Source organism: Mus caroli, unplaced genomic scaffold (assembly GCF_978045245.1).
Source record: "Mus caroli unplaced genomic scaffold, Mus_caroli_1 scaffold_9, whole genome shotgun sequence".
Lineage (NCBI taxonomy): Eukaryota > Metazoa > Chordata > Mammalia > Rodentia > Muridae > Mus > Mus caroli.
In genome coordinates this window covers 76,098,609-76,114,253 of record NW_028227264.1, presented here as the reverse complement: position 1 = coordinate 76,114,253, position 15,645 = coordinate 76,098,609, and the positions used below count along the sequence as shown (strand labels likewise).

The 15,645-nt window shown below is 47.2% G+C and overlaps 3 protein-coding genes across 5 annotated transcripts in view; 2 read left to right on the top strand and 1 right to left on the bottom strand.

Annotated features, from left to right (window-relative positions):
- Nucleotides 1-15,645, bottom strand: part of Tspear (thrombospondin type laminin G domain and EAR repeats) — a 205,471-nt gene that overhangs the window by 116,798 nt on the left and 73,028 nt on the right. The gene's annotated exons all lie outside the window — the stretch shown is intronic.
- On the top strand, nt 2,916-3,590 carry LOC147002674 (uncharacterized). 2 transcript variants are annotated; one of them, XM_085842944.1, is made up of 2 exons: nt 2,916-3,021; nt 3,067-3,590. In XM_085842944.1, the coding sequence occupies exons 1-2, from the start codon at nt 2,916-2,918 to the stop codon at nt 3,588-3,590; spliced, it is 630 nt and encodes a 209-aa protein (XP_085699070.1). The 2 variants fall into 2 exon arrangements, with proteins under 2 accessions (XP_085699070.1, XP_085699071.1); XM_085842945.1 differs by having other exon boundaries at nt 2,916-3,259; nt 3,359-3,590.
- Nucleotides 11,533-12,207, top strand: LOC110288314 (uncharacterized). 2 transcript variants are annotated; one of them, XM_021154696.1, is made up of 2 exons: nt 11,533-11,638; nt 11,684-12,207. In XM_021154696.1, the coding sequence occupies exons 1-2, from the start codon at nt 11,533-11,535 to the stop codon at nt 12,205-12,207; spliced, it is 630 nt and encodes a 209-aa protein (XP_021010355.1). The 2 variants fall into 2 exon arrangements, with proteins under 2 accessions (XP_021010355.1, XP_085699072.1); XM_085842946.1 differs by having other exon boundaries at nt 11,533-11,876; nt 11,976-12,207.

Here is a 15,645-nt window from a genome sequence, read left to right as displayed (position 1 = left end):
CCCCTCATATGATCTCAATAATTTCACATTCATTGAGATTTCTTTGGCCTAAGCTGTGAGTCAGCCTGCAGGGTGGGGAAAGCTGATGCTGCTTTGTGTGCTCTGAATGACTGAGCATGGTATTCTCCTAGCCCTCCTTTTCCTTCTATCTCTCCTCCTCCTCCCCCTCTTCTTCCTCTTCCTCCTCCTTTCTCCTCCTCCTCTCCTTTATCTTCTTCCTCCTCCTCTTCTTCCTCCTCCTCCTCCCCCCTCCCCATCCTCCTCCTCCTCTTCATACTCCTCCTTCTCCTTCTGCTACTCTTCTTCCTCTTCCTTCTCCTTCTTCAAAAAATTAGTTAATTAATTAATTTGCTTATTTATTTATTTTATGTATATGAGTACACTGTTGCTGACATGGTCAGCTGTCCTCAGTGTACCAGAGCTGTTGGGTTCTTTGCAGTTCAGCTTCATATGGATTGGGGTCGATGGGATGATAACCCAAACAACAGCAAACATCTAGAAAAGAATTACGAGTTCTCCTACTACCATTTCCCATCCACAAAACACAATCAGGCCGAGCCCAGCAGCATAGGAAAGGACTGCACTGCACAGACAGGGAGCAGAGGAACACGAAGCTGACTCAGCGGCTTTGTAGACCTGAGTGGCCTAAGGAACCTCACATCCATCTCAGTCATGGATAAAAAGATGCGCAGAAAGATCTGGAACCCTTTCCTAATAGAGACACTCAACAAAACCTACGGAATGCACTGAAGGCTAGAGCCAAAACCATTAAGCAATGGGGAATATGATTTCCAGCAGTAAAGACCTAGGGGTCAAAACCATGGTGCTGCTGTTGGTACTACAGCAATGGTGGGTGTGTACATCAGTGGACTAAGCCAAATCACCTGATTCCTAACAACAGCACCAGGACATGTAGTGACCAAAGGAGAGTCTCTTTCACAAATGATTCTGGGACAGTCACATGCTGAACATAAGGCTATATGCTAATGCCACATCAAAAAAAAATTAACTCATGATGAATCAGAAAACTACATGCAGGAGCTAAAGCTAAAATCTCAGAAGAAGGGATAAAAGCCAATCTCCTGACCGAAGACTCAACTGTGGTATCTCAGGTAAGTAACAAAAACACAAGGGACACAAGAGAAGAGAAATTTTTTAATAGATTTATTTATTATTATACTTAAGTACACTGTAGCTGACCTCAGATACACCAGAAGAGGGCATCAGTTCTTACCAGGGATGGCTGTGAGCCACCATGTGGCCACTGGGAATCAAACTCAGGGCCTTCAGAAGAGCAGTCAGTGCTCCCACCAGCTGAGCCATCTCACCAGCCCAAGAAATTAAACCACCAAGATTAAGAAAGCACAGGGCAGCAGAGGACATTGTTAGAGAAGTCAGTGATGAGCCTCAGAACACTCACAGTCCAGGGAACCTGCTGCCCAGAACCATCAAAACTCCATGAAAGGAGAGAAAACTGCATCTAAGACAAAGGACTGTCCAAACTAATTTATTAAGAAGACAGAGCAATCCTAAGACTGGACATAGGGAGCCAGAGGCCACTCCTTAAAAACAAATATACATACACATTCGCCCACATCCACATACAAATACTTACACATACACTTACACACACACATATATATATACACTTATATATGCACACACAAACATATACATACACTTATACCTGTACTTACACATACATATACACATACACTTCCACATACACTTCCACATATAGTTACACAAACATTAATTTACACATACACTTACATACACATACACTTACACAAATGTATACACATATGCACACATACACTTACACTTACACTTCACACATGTGCATACATGCTCGCACAGACACACACACATGCACAAGCACACGCACACACACACACACATAAACACATGAATGAGAGAGGCCCATGCTAGGTCAAAGGTTTGTAATAGGCCTGTAGTCTCGCCAAGGCTACACACAGACTCACAAGGCTGAGCTGTTCTGTCTGCCCACCGATCTCTGCCAAGGAGTTGGCACAGCCACATAAGAGAACATTATTTAGCCATTAAGAATGAACTCCTGACACAGATATGACTGGATAAATAGGCAGATGTAATGTTCAATGGCTCAAACAAGATGCTAACCAGGACACCTTTCCACGGGTCACTGGCAGAGGTCCAGAGGGGTCATGAGCTGTGGCTATCACAACACTATAGTACACCTCTGGGCCAGGATGCTGAAGACACTGGTCACACATGAACTTCTGTGGAGAAGTCAATGGGACAGAGGTTGTGTGAGAAACTGCAGCATGTATATGAGGCAGAAAGCCCACACTGTGTGGCACAGAAGCCCTACTCAGTGCAGCAACTGCTGATCTCTGCTCACTTTTACTGTGAAGGCACCTCTGTCTATTGCTGTCTGAGGCACCACTGAAACAAGGCTTCTAACAATATCAAGGATACTGGAGAGCAGAAGCTATGAGTGGGATGCTTTGGCCAAGGTGCTAGTTCTGGATGCAGGACAGATAAGCCTGTGATGGGCCCATCACCTCTCTCCTAGCCTCAGGCAGGCTGGACCACCCCTTGAAGGACAGGGCTGGAGTACATAATATGTTTAGCTCTCAGCATCATCACCAGGAACCCTGAAAATCGCCACAAGGCAGAGGGCACAGGGTTAGCCCAGGAAGTCTGTGCTTTCCCTCCAGATGTGTTTATTGCTGGAGCAAGGAAACCATGACTGAGCCCTGCAGAGCATCCTCCAGACTGAATAACAAGGAAATGAAAGTGTGCAAAGCCTCCTGCAGCAAAACATGCCTGGAGGATAAAAGCACAGAGCCCAGAGCACCTCACACACACACATTCTCAACACTAACTCAGTCACTCAACACAAACACTCCCAACTCTCTGCCAAGCCCGCCATGGCCGCCTCCACCATGTCTGTCTGCTCTGATGCTCTCACCAACTCCTCCTGGCAGGTGGATGACTGCCCAGAGAGCTGCTGTGAGCCCTGCTGCTGTGCCCCCAGCTGCTGCCAGACCAGCTGCTGCCAGACCAGCTGCTGTGCCCCAGGCCCCTGTCTGACCCTCCTCTGCACCCCAGTGAGCTGTGTATCCAGCCCCTGCTGCCAATCTTCCTGCTGCACACCCTCATGCTGCCAGCAGTCTAGTTGCCAGCCAGCTTGCTGCACCTGCTCCCCCTGCCAGCCATCCTGCTGTGTGACCCTTTGCTGCAAGCCTGTCTGCTGCACACCCATCTGCTCTGGACCATGCTGCCAGCAGTCTAGCTGCCAATCCTCATGCTGTCAATCCCCCTGCTGTGTGCCTGTCTGCTGCAAGCCTGTCTGCTGCACACCCATCTGCTCTGGCTCCTCCTGCTGCCAGCCTTCCTGCTGTGCTCCTGTGTGCTGCAAGCCCTGCTCCAGCCTGTCCCTGCTGTGTCGCCCAGTGTGCAGACCTGCCTGCTGTGTGCCCACCTCCTCCTGTTGTGCCTCCTCCTGCCAGCCCAGCTGCTGTGGCCCAACCTCCAGTGTGTCCCTGCTCTGCCGCCCTGCCTGCTCCAGACAGGCCTGCTGTGGACAGAAGTCCAGTTGCTGAGGGCCAGGACCCACTAAGGCAGTAGGGCACAGAACTACAAGTCCAAAAGCCTGTAGTTGCTACTCCTGTAGGAACTGCTCAGAAGAAAGATGTATACAGTCTTAGGGAATCTGGACCATAGCTTGACCCCTTAGAAGGCTCAGCAGGTTCCTCCTCCACCAGGTCCCAGGAGAGCTGGCTTCCTCTTCCCTTCCCTCCCTGACTGGATGACCCTGCATCTGTGGTCAGCTGTACCACTCTAGACCCATGCTCATCAATAAAACTTCTGATCGATTCCGTGTCCATAGTTTCTGTCATCCTCTTCCACCAGCTCTGTATCTTCAGTTGTGAGGCTTGGAGTTGTTACACAGACCCACGTCTTCTGTCCCCTTGTTCCATGCTCTGATACTGGGATCAGAGTTCTACCTCCTCTGGGTCTGGGCCAGTGCCTTCCTGTCTTGGGGCTCACAGAGTGACTGTGATAAATCCTGGGAAAGGGTTTCATTGTGAGGAAGAGGCATACCTTGGAGAGGAGGAGAGGGTTTGTCCTTGTCCTGAGACTCTGGGAAAAACTCAGTGTCGAGGCTTTACAGGAATTCCAGGACTGAGGGCAGGTGCTGTGCAGATCCTACCACCTCATCTAGGTGCTGACCCAGTCATGGTCACCAGCAAGGTCAGAGTAGAGCCTTGAGATTCCGTGATCATGCCCAACGGCTGACCACAGCCCACAGTAAGGTGCACAGACTAAGGACATTCTAGCAACTGCAGGAAACTCACCTGAAGGGATATCGCCTGCTCCAGCCACAGCCCACAGCTCAGGGTCATAGGATCCCATTTCTAGAGAGCACAAGGTCCCTTCTCAGGTGACAACCTCCCAGCAGTGGTAAAGACTAATGACAGCTTTCACATCTACCAGTCCTGTCAGACAAGTCTTTTAAAATATCACCATGAGACAAAAATAAAGAGTAAAGATTGGAAAAAGTAGGGGAGACCTTTTGGACACTGTCAATCATCGGTGTCAGCACCACTGGCACCCTTTAGGGAGAAGAGATAAAAGGTCAGAGCATAGAAAATCTATACATTGCTATTCTAGAAAATTCCCTAGGACAGACAGGACTACCCAGGGAAGGGTCCAAGGTCTAAAGAACCTGAACTGGACACAACAAAGCCCTCACCACCACACATCATTCTCAAAGGAGAGAAGCATCAAGTAGCACTTGATAACAATCCATCTGCCTAGATCAACTGCAGACCCCTGAGCAGAGCTCTGCAGCCCAGTGCATGGGGAACGGAGTACTGAAGTCCTAGAAAAAATAACTGCCAGGAAAGATTACCAAGCCCAGCAAGGCTTCAGAATCCAAGAAGAAACAAAGAACTTCTCCAATAAACAAAAATGAATTCATGGCCATGATTCCAGTATTACAAGAAGGGATGAATAGAGTCTTATTATGCAGAAATGGCAGAAAGTCTAATACCATTGGGATTTCCATATGAAAGTGTCAGAATACTAGAATGCCATAGAGAAATAGAAATGAATCGAATATGTAAGGGTTTGTATATGCTTGGCCCAAGGAGTGGCACTATTAGAAGGTGTGGCTTTGTTGGAATAGGTGTAGCCTTGTTTGAGTGGGCATGGCTTCATTGGAGTGGCAGTGGCCTTGTTGAAGTTGGTGTGTCACTGGAGGTATGGGCTTTAAGACCCTCATGCTAGCTGCCTGCAAGCGAGTCTTCTTCCACTAGCAACTTTTAGATGAACATGTAGAACTCTCAGCGCCTCCTGTACCATGCCTGCCTGCATGCTACCATGCTCCCAGGTTGATGATGATGGACTGAACCTCTGATCCTGTAAGCCAGCCCCAATCAAATATTATCCTTTATAAGACTTGTCTTGGTCATGCTGTCTGTTCACAGCAGTAAAACCTTAACTAAGACAGCCACTGATCCTATAAATACCACCTACAGAAGCCCCGGGAAAGAACAAAAGCAGCAATGAGTGAAGTTCTTATCAGGAATACCCACATCAGGAGATAGAAAGACAAGACCGAAATCAAACAACCTAAGCTCTCACTTTAGGTGTGCTCCCCAAGGTCTCACAAACAAGAGAATGAACCACATCCCAAACCAGAAGAAGCAAAGACTACAAATCAGGGCATAAAGAAGTCAAGACGGAGGGTGTGGCACAAGGCCAAGAGCCTATGAGACCAGACACACTGAACGGCAAGCCCTGTCTACAATGGCAAACAAGGGAGAAGAGGGGAGGGGAGGGGACATGCCTTAAAAGGAACTAAATGTAGGAAGGTACTGGTGTAGGGGACACAGATGTCTTTGAGGGAACCTGGAACTGTACGAACTTATGGCTGTTCCTTCAAGGAGAAGGATGCAAAACCCCTTCTCCATCCAGAAGGCTGGAGCAGGTGAGTGCTTTGTGACCAGTGACCTTTGTGCCATCAGTGTGGCCAGAGACTTTTAGACACCAGACCCTTTGCCATACCCTTCCTGTAAACTTATGTTTCTCTAGAGAGTCTATTATCTTGATGGAACGTATCCCATGGACTTTAAAGGGTTTTGATGTAGTCTGATCTGCATTTTGTTTACTTTGTCCCTCGAAGAGACTTGGGTATGATTTGCTGGGAAGGATGGATTAAGTTACTCATCACAAGAATTGTTTGCAATGATGCTGCTGAGTCTAAATAGGCAGAAAAGAAACAGCCTGAAGTCAGACTGACAAAGTTTGAACCAACACCAGCTACTGAGTCCTGTTGTGCCCAACTGCCTTCTTGTTCTCCAGTGGCTTGTCACTCTGTTGACCCCAATGTTCTCAGAGACTCTCGCAAACTGTCAGTTCAATCACAGAGCTGAGCAGGCTGAAGAAAAGCTTAGAAGTTGGAAAGACAGGCAAACTGAAATATTCCAGTTTGGAAAGCAGGACCCAGAATGAAGGCAGTGAGGTCCGCCCAGCCTTGCTGGCCTGCAGAATACACAAGACATAGGAAACAACCCTGGCTTAATAGGACACACAGCAGGAGAGAGGAGAGAGTGACAAAGGATTGGAATATACATGAAGAAAACTTAAACAACTGAGAGCAAGACTGGGGTTCTCCAGGCTGAAGAGGGGGGCAAATTAGCTTCAGATAGGGACAGGGATTTGTTGTTGTTGTTGCTTGTTTTGAGTGTCTTCTTGTTTGTTTCCTTTTACCTTTTTAATGTATTCTTTTTTGAGATTTATTTATCTATTTTACATAGGTGCTCTACCTGCATGTACACCTGCATGCCAGAAGAAGGCATCTGGTTCCATTATAGACAGTTGTAAGGCGTTATGTGGTTCTTGGAAATTGAACTCAGGAATTTTGGAAGAGCAGTCAGTGCCCTTAACTGCTGAACCATCTCTCCAGCTGTTTTTTACCTATTTTAATGTATTCTCTTTTAAAGTTCATTCATTTATTTTAGGTGATTGCTTTTTCTGCATGTACACCTGCAGGTCAGAAGAGAGCATGAGATCCCATTGCAGATGGTTGCAAGTCCCCATGTGGTTGCTGGGAATTGACCTCAGGACCTCTGAAAAAGCACCCAGTGCTCTTAACTGCAGAGCCCTCTATCCAGTCCCTTGTTTTGTTTCTTACATGGTGAACGGACTAGGTAGCTGGGTGGTCGTGAGAGGTGCAGTGTTCTGCAGTTCCATCGAAATGTGCCCTTTACAGCTGAGATGGTAAAGCTCCAGGGTACACTATTCCGACAAAAAAAAGTTGGTATATTTCGAGAAATAAATGAAACCCTTCCCCCAAAGAGACCGGGTTCCTAGAGCTTCATGTCCAAGAAGCACAATGAACTCCAGGGAGAGGAAACACAAAGATCACCCAGAAGACACACGCTGATGCAGTTGCAGTGTCTACAGGACAACAGTGCCAGTTAGAAGCTCATTTCTCACCTGAATCTAAGGCCAGAGGGCAATGGTGTGACATACTTAAAGGATAGGGAGGAGACAGTCCATTCAAAAGTGGACAGCAAATTGTCTTTGAACACAAAGGGGAGGTGTCCATGACAACTGTTAGCTACAGTCCCAAACTACTTAGATCGCTGAAGCATGAAAATTGCAAGTTCAAAGCCAACCTAGTAAAGTCCTGGTCTGAAAATAAGAGAAAAATACATAAAAGCCTTAAGTCCCTATAACTACTGCAACATGAAGTGCTTTGGGGCCAGGCTTAATCACACAAAAGAAAAAGAGAGAAAGAAAGAGAAAGTAAGGTATTTCTGCATAGTTAGGAAAGTTTATGGCTCACACAAGTGCTCTGTAATAGTTGATTTTTTTTATTCATGGCAGAAAGAACTTGGAATAGCATTTGAAGCCACAGGAAGACATGAGATTTGTCTACAGCTGGTTTCCAGGCTGCCTGGAGTCTGTCCTTGACACCTGAGTCCCCTCATCTGTCACCAACTATGGTGGCACAGTACTTTGTTCAGTGTGCTCTTCTATCTACCCCATCTTGCTCATGTAAACACACATCAGGACCCTGTTTCCCCCTGTGATTTTAGTTATTTACGGCTCCTTTTCCTTTCCTTGGGTTAAACATCAGGAAGTGTGGCTCTTTGTGGCCCCTGTCCCAATGGCTGCTTTTCTCTGACCTCCATGTCTGGCTCTAATTTGTATTTCCTGTGCACTGCTGTCTCTGGATTGTTTGTGCTTCCTGCTCCTGGTTCCTTGAGGTGTGAGTTTAGATAGCTGGTCTGGGCGCTTCCTTCAAGGCTATGAGTTTCCCTCTTGTGTTGTTTTGGCTGCATCCCAGCATGGGTTTGTTGTGTTTTCATTTTCAACTACCTCTTGTATCTTCCAGCCTCTGCCCCTGACTCCCTGGCTACCTAAGTGTGTCTTCTATTTCTACAGATTGGTGTGAACTCTCTGGTTCTCCTTCCATTTTCATTTCTATTTCTTTCTGTCTTGAGGTTACACCTCATATGATCTCAACAGTTTCAAATTCATTGAGATTTCTTTGGCCTAAGCTGTGAGCTGGCCTGCAGGGTAGGGGAATCTGATGCTGCTTCGTTTGATTTGTATGGCTGTGCACAGTATTCCCCCAAGCCCTCCTTTTCCTTCTATCTCTCCTCCTCCTCCTCCTCCTCCTTCCCCTCCTACTCCTCTTCCTTCTCCTCCTTTTCCTGCTCCTCCTCTTTCTCTTTCTCCCTCTCTTTCTCCTCATCTCTCTCCTTCTTCAAAAGATTAATTAATTAATTTATTTATTTGCTTATTAATTTTATGTATATGAGTACACTGTTGCTGTACTCAGACCAGAAGAGGGCATCAGATTCCATTACAAATGGTTGTGAGCAACCATGTGATTGCTGGGAATTTAACTCAGGACGCCTGGAAGAGCAGTCAGTGCTCTTAACCTCTGAGCCATCTCTGCAGGCCTTCCATTTCTTCTTTCTTATTGTATTGCACTACCAATGGCTTTCTGACATGGTCAGCTGTCCTCAGTGTACCAAAGCTGTTGGGTTCTTCGAAGTTCAGCTTCATATGGATTGGGGTCGATGGGATGATAACCCAAACAACAGCAAACATCTAGAAAAGAATTACGAGCTCTCCTACTCCCATTTCCCATCCACAAAACACAATCAGGCCGAGCCCAGCATCATAGGAAAGGACTGCACTGCACAGACAGGGAGCTGAGGAACACGAAGCTGACTCAGCGGCTTTGTAGACCTGAGTGGCCTCACATCCATCTCAGTCATGGATAAAAAGATGCCCAGAAAGATCTGGCACCCTTTCCTAATAAAGACACTCAACAAAACCTACGGAATGCACTGAAGGCTAGAGCCAAAACCATTAAGCAATGGGGAATATGATTTCCAGCAGTAAAGTCCTAGGGGTCAAAACCATGGTGCTGCTGTTGGTACTACAGCAATTGTGGGTGTGTACATCAGTGGACTAAGCCAAATCACCTGATTCCTAACAACAGCACCAGGACATGTAGTGACCAAAGGACAGTCTCTTCCACAAATGATTCTGGGACAGTCACATGCTGAACATAAGGCTATATGCTAATGCCACATCAAAAAAAATTAACTCATGATGAATCAGAAAACCACATGCAGGAGCTAAAGCTAAAATCTTAGAAGAAGGGATAAAAGCCAATCTCCTGACCGAAGACTCAACTGTGGTATCTCAGGCAAGTCACAAAAACACAAGGGACACAAGAGAAGAGAAATTTTTTAATAGATTTATTTATTATTATACTTAAGTACACTGTAGCTGACCTCAGATACACCAGAAGAGGGCATCAGTTCTCACCATGGATGGCTGTGAGCCACCATGTGGCCACTGGGAATCAAACTCAGGGCCTTCAGAAGAGCAGTCAGTGCTCCCACCAGCTGAGCCATCTCACCAGCCCAAGAAATTAAACCACCAAGATTAAGAAAGCACAGGGCAGCAGAGGACATTGTTAGAGAAGTCAGTGATGAGCCTCAGAACACTCACAGTCCAGGGAACCTGCTGCCCAGAACCATCAAAACTCCATGAAAGGAGAGAAAACTGCATCTAAGACAAAGGACTGTCCAAACTAATTTATTAAGAAGACAGAGCAATCCTAAGACTGGACATAGGGAGCCAGAGGCCACTCCTTAAAAACAAATATACATACACATTCGCCCACATCCACATACAAATACTTACACATACACTTACACACACATATATATATATATACACTTAAATATGCACACACAAACATATACATACACTTATACCTGTACTTACACATACATATACACATACACTTCCACATACACTTCCACATATAGTTACACAAACATTAATTTACACATACACTTACATACACATACACTTACACAAATGTATACACATATGCACACATACACTTACACTTCACACATGTGCACACATGCTCGCACAGACACACACACATGCACAAGCACACGCACACACACACACACACACTTAAACACATGAATGAGAGAGGCCCATGCTAGGTCAAAGGTTTGTAATAGGCCTGTAGTCTCGCCAAGGCTACACACAGACTCACAAGGCTGAGCTGTTCTGTCTGCCCACCGATCTCTGCCAAGGAGTTGGCACAGCCACATAAGAGAACATTATTTAGCCATTAAGAATGAACTCCTGACACAGATATGACTGGATAAATAGGCAGATGTAATGTTCAATGGCTCAAACAAGATGCTAACCAGGACACCTTTCCACGGGTCACTGGCAGAGATCCAGAGGGGTCATGAGCTGTGGCTATCACAACACTATAGTACACCTCTGGGCCAGGATGCTGAAGACACTGGTCACACATGAACTTCTGTGGAGAAGTCAATGGGACAGAGGTTATGTGAGAAACTGCAGCATGTATATGAGGCAGAAAGCCCACACTGTGTGGCACAGAAGCCCTACTCAGTGCAGCAACTGCTGATCTCTGCTCACTTTTACTGTGAAGGCACCTCTGTCTATTGCTGTCTGAGGCACCACTGAAACAAGGCTTCTAACAATATCAAGGATACTGGAGAGCAGAAGCTATGAGTGGGATGCTTTGGCCAAGGTGCTAGTTCTGGATGCAGGACAGATAAGCCTGTGATGGGCCCATCACCTCTCTCCTAGCCTCAGGCAGGCTGGACCACCCCTTGAAGGACAGGGCTGGAGTACATAATATGTTTAGCTCTCAGCATCATCACCAGGAACCCTGAAAATCGCCACAAGGCAGAGGGCACAGGGTTAGCCCAGGAAGTCTGTGCTTTCCCTCCAGATGTGTTTATTGCTGGAGCAAGGAAACCATGACTGAGCCCTGCAGAGCATCCTCCAGACTGAATAACAAGGAAATGAAAGTGTGCAAAGCCTCCTGCAGCAAAACATGCCTGGAGGATAAAAGCACAGAGCCCAGAGCACCTCACACACACACATTCTCAACACTAACTCAGTCACTCAACACAAACACACCCAACTCTCTGCAAGCCCGCCATGGCCGCCTCCACCATGTCTGTCTGCTCTGATGCTCTCACCAACTCCTCCTGGCAGGTGGATGACTGCCCAGAGAGCTGCTGTGAGCCCTGCTGCTGTGCCCCCAGCTGCTGCCAGACCAGCTGCTGCCAGACCAGCTGCTGTGCCCCAGGCCCCTGTCTGACCCTCCTCTGCACCCCAGTGAGCTGTGTATCCAGCCCCTGCTGCCAATCTTCCTGCTGCACACCCTCATGCTGCCAGCAGTCTAGTTGCCAGCCAGCTTGCTGCACCTGCTCCCCCTGCCAGCCATCCTGCTGTGTGACCCTTTGCTGCAAGCCTGTCTGCTGCACACCCATCTGCTCTGGACCATGCTGCCAGCAGTCTAGCTGCCAATCCTCATGCTGTCAATCCCCCTGCTGTGTGCCTGTCTGCTGCAAGCCTGTCTGCTGCACACCCATCTGCTCTGGCTCCTCCTGCTGCCAGCCTTCCTGCTGTGCTCCTGTGTGCTGCAAGCCCTGCTCCAGCCTGTCCCTGCTGTGTCGCCCAGTGTGCAGACCTGCCTGCTGTGTGCCCACCTCCTCCTGTTGTGCCTCCTCCTGCCAGCCCAGCTGCTGTGGCCCAACCTCCAGTGTGTCCCTGCTCTGCCGCCCTGCCTGCTCCAGACAGGCCTGCTGTGGACAGAAGTCCAGTTGCTGAGGGCCAGGACCCACTAAGGCAGTAGGGCACAGAACTACAAGTCCAAAAGCCTGTAGTTGCTACTCCTGTAGGAACTGCTCAGAAGAAAGATGTATACAGTCTTAGGGAATCTGGACCATAGCTTGACCCCTTAGAAGGCTCAGCAGGTTCCTCCTCCACCAGGTCCCAGGAGAGCTGGCTTCCTCTTCCCTTCCCTCCCTGACTGGATGACCCTGCATCTGTGGTCAGCTGTACCACTCTAGACCCATGCTCATCAATAAAACTTCTGATCGATTCCGTGTCCATAGTTTCTGTCATCCTCTTCCACCAGCTCTGTATCTTCAGTTGTGAGGCTTGGAGTTGTTACACAGACCCACGTCTTCTGTCCCCTTGTTCCATGCTCTGATACTGGGATCAGAGTTCTACCTCCTCTGGGTCTGGGCCAGTGCCTTCCTGTCTTGGGGCTCACAGAGTGACTGTGATAAATCCTGGGAAAGGGTTTCATTGTGAGGAAGAGGCATACCTTGGAGAGGAGGAGAGGGTTTGTCCTTGTCCTGAGACTCTGGGAAAAACTCAGTGTCGAGGCTTTACAGGAATTCCAGGACTGAGGGCAGGTGCTGTGCAGATCCTACCACCTCATCTAGGTGCTGACCCAGTCATGGTCACCAGCAAGGTCAGAGTAGAGCCTTGAGATTCCGTGATCATGCCCAACGGCTGACCACAGCCCACAGTAAGGTGCACAGACTAAGGACATTCTAGCAACTGCAGGAAACTCACCTGAAGGGATATCGCCTGCTCCAGCCACAGCCCACAGCTCAGGGTCATAGGATCCCATTTCTAGAGAGCACAAGGTCCCTTCTCAGGTGACAACCTCCCAGCAGTGGTAAAGACTAATGACAGCTTTCACATCTACCAGTCCTGTCAGACAAGTCTTTTAAAATATCACCATGAGACAAAAATAAAGAGTAAAGATTGGAAAAAGTAGGGGAGACCTTTTGGACACTGTCAATCATCGGTGTCAGCACCACTGGCACCCTTTAGGGAGAAGAGATAAAAGGTCAGAGCATAGAAAATCTATACATTGCTATTCTAGAAAATTCCCTAGGACAGACAGGACTACCCAGGGAAGGGTCCAAGGTCTAAAGAACCTGAACTGGACACAACAAAGCCCTCACCACCACACATCATTCTCAAAGGAGAGAAGCATCAAGTAGCACTTGATAACAATCCATCTGCCTAGATCAACTGCAGACCCCTGAGCAGAGCTCTGCAGCCCAGTGCATGGGGAACGGAGTACTGAAGTCCTAGAAAAAATAACTGCCAGGAAAGATTACCAAGCCCAGCAAGGCTTCAGAATCCAAGAAGAAACAAAGAACTTCTCCAATAAACAAAAATGAATTCATGGCCATGATTCCAGTATTACAAGAAGGGATGAATAGAGTCTTATTATGCAGAAATGGCAGAAAGTCTAATACCATTGGGATTTCCATATGAAAGTGTCAGAATACTAGAATGCCATAGAGAAATAGAAATGAATCGAATATGTAAGGGTTTGTATATGCTTGGCCCAAGGAGTGGCACTATTAGAAGGTGTGGCTTTGTTGGAATAGGTGTAGCCTTGTTTGAGTGGGCATGGCTTCATTGGAGTGGCAGTGGCCTTGTTGAAGTTGGTGTGTCACTGGAGGTATGGGCTTTAAGACCCTCATGCTAGCTGCCTGCAAGCGAGTCTTCTTCCACTAGCAACTTTCAGATGAACATGTAGAACTCTCAGCGCCTCCTGTACCATGCCTGCCTGCATGCTACCATGCTCCCACATTGATGATGATGGACTGAACCTCTGATCCTGTAAGCCAGCCCCAATCAAATATTATCCTTTATAAGACTTGTCTTGGTCATGCTGTCTGTTCACAGCAGTAAAACCTTAACTAAGACAGCCACTGATCCTATAAATACCACCTACAGAAGCCCCGGGAAAGAACAAAAGCAGCAATGAGTGAAGTTCTTATCAGGAATACCCACATCAGGAGATAGAAAGACAAGACCGAAATCAAACAACCTAAGCTCTCACTTTAGGTGTGCTCCCCAAGGTCTCACAAACGCGAGAATGAACCACATCCCAATCCAGAAGAAGCAAAGACTACAAATCAGGGCATAAAGAAGTCAAGACAGAGGGTGTGGCACAAGGCAAAGAGCCTATGAGACCAGACACACTGAACGGCAAGCCCTGTCTACAATGGCAAACAAAGGAGAATTGGGGAGGGGAGGGGACATGCCTTAAAAGGAACTAAATGTAGGAAGGTACTGGTGTAGGGGACACAGATGTCTTTGAGGGAACCTGGAACTGTACGCACTTATGGCTGTTCCTTCAAGGAGAAGGATGCAAAACCCCTTCTCCATCCAGAAGGCTGGAGCAGGTGAGTGCTTTGTGACCAGTGACCTTTGTGCCATCAGTGTGGCCAGAGACTTTTAGACACCAGACCCTTTGCCATACCCTTCCTGTAAACTTATGTTTCTCTAGAGAGTCTATTATCTTGATGGAACGTATCCCATGGACTTTAAAGGGTTTTGATGTAGTCTGATCTGCATTTTGTTTACTTTGTCCCTCGAAGAGACTTGGGTATGATTTGCTGGGAAGGATGGATTAAGTTACTCACAAGAATTGTTTGCAATGATGCTGCTGAGTCTAAATAGGCAGAAAAGAAACAGCCTAGGGTCAGACTGACAAAGTTTGAACCAACACCAGCTACTGAGTCCTGTTGTGCCCAGCTGCCTTCTTGTTCTCCAGTGGCTTGTCACTCTGTTGACCCCAATGTTCTCAGAGACTCTCGCAAACTGTCAGTTCAATCACAGAGCTGAGCAGGCTGAAGAAAAGCTTAGAAGCTAGAAAGACAGGCAAACTGAAATATTCCAGTTTGGAAAGCAGGACCCAGAAAGAAGGCAGTGAGGTCCGCCCAGTCTTGCTGGCCTGCAGAATACACAAGACATAGGAAACAACCCTGGCTTAATAGGACACACAGCAGGAGAGAGTGACAAAGGATTGGAATATACATGAAGAAAGCTTAAACAACTGAGAGCAAGACTGGGGTTCCCCAGGCTGAAGAGGGGGGCAAGTTAGCATCAGATAGGGACAGGGATTTGTTGTTGTTGTTGCTTGTTTTGATTTTATTCTTGTTTGTTTCCTTTTACCTTTTTAATGTATTCTTTTTTGAGATTTATTTATCTATTTTACATAGGTGCTCTACCTGCATGTACACCTGCATGCCAGAAGAAGGCATCTGGTTCCATTATAGACAGTTGTAAGGCGTTATGTGGTTCTTGGAAATTGAACTCAGGAATTTTGGAAGGGCAGTCAGTGCCCTTAACTGCTGAACCATCTCTCCAGCCCTGTTTTTACCTATTTTAATGTACACTCTTTTCAGGTTCATTCATTTATTTTAGGTGAGTGCTCTATCTGCGTGT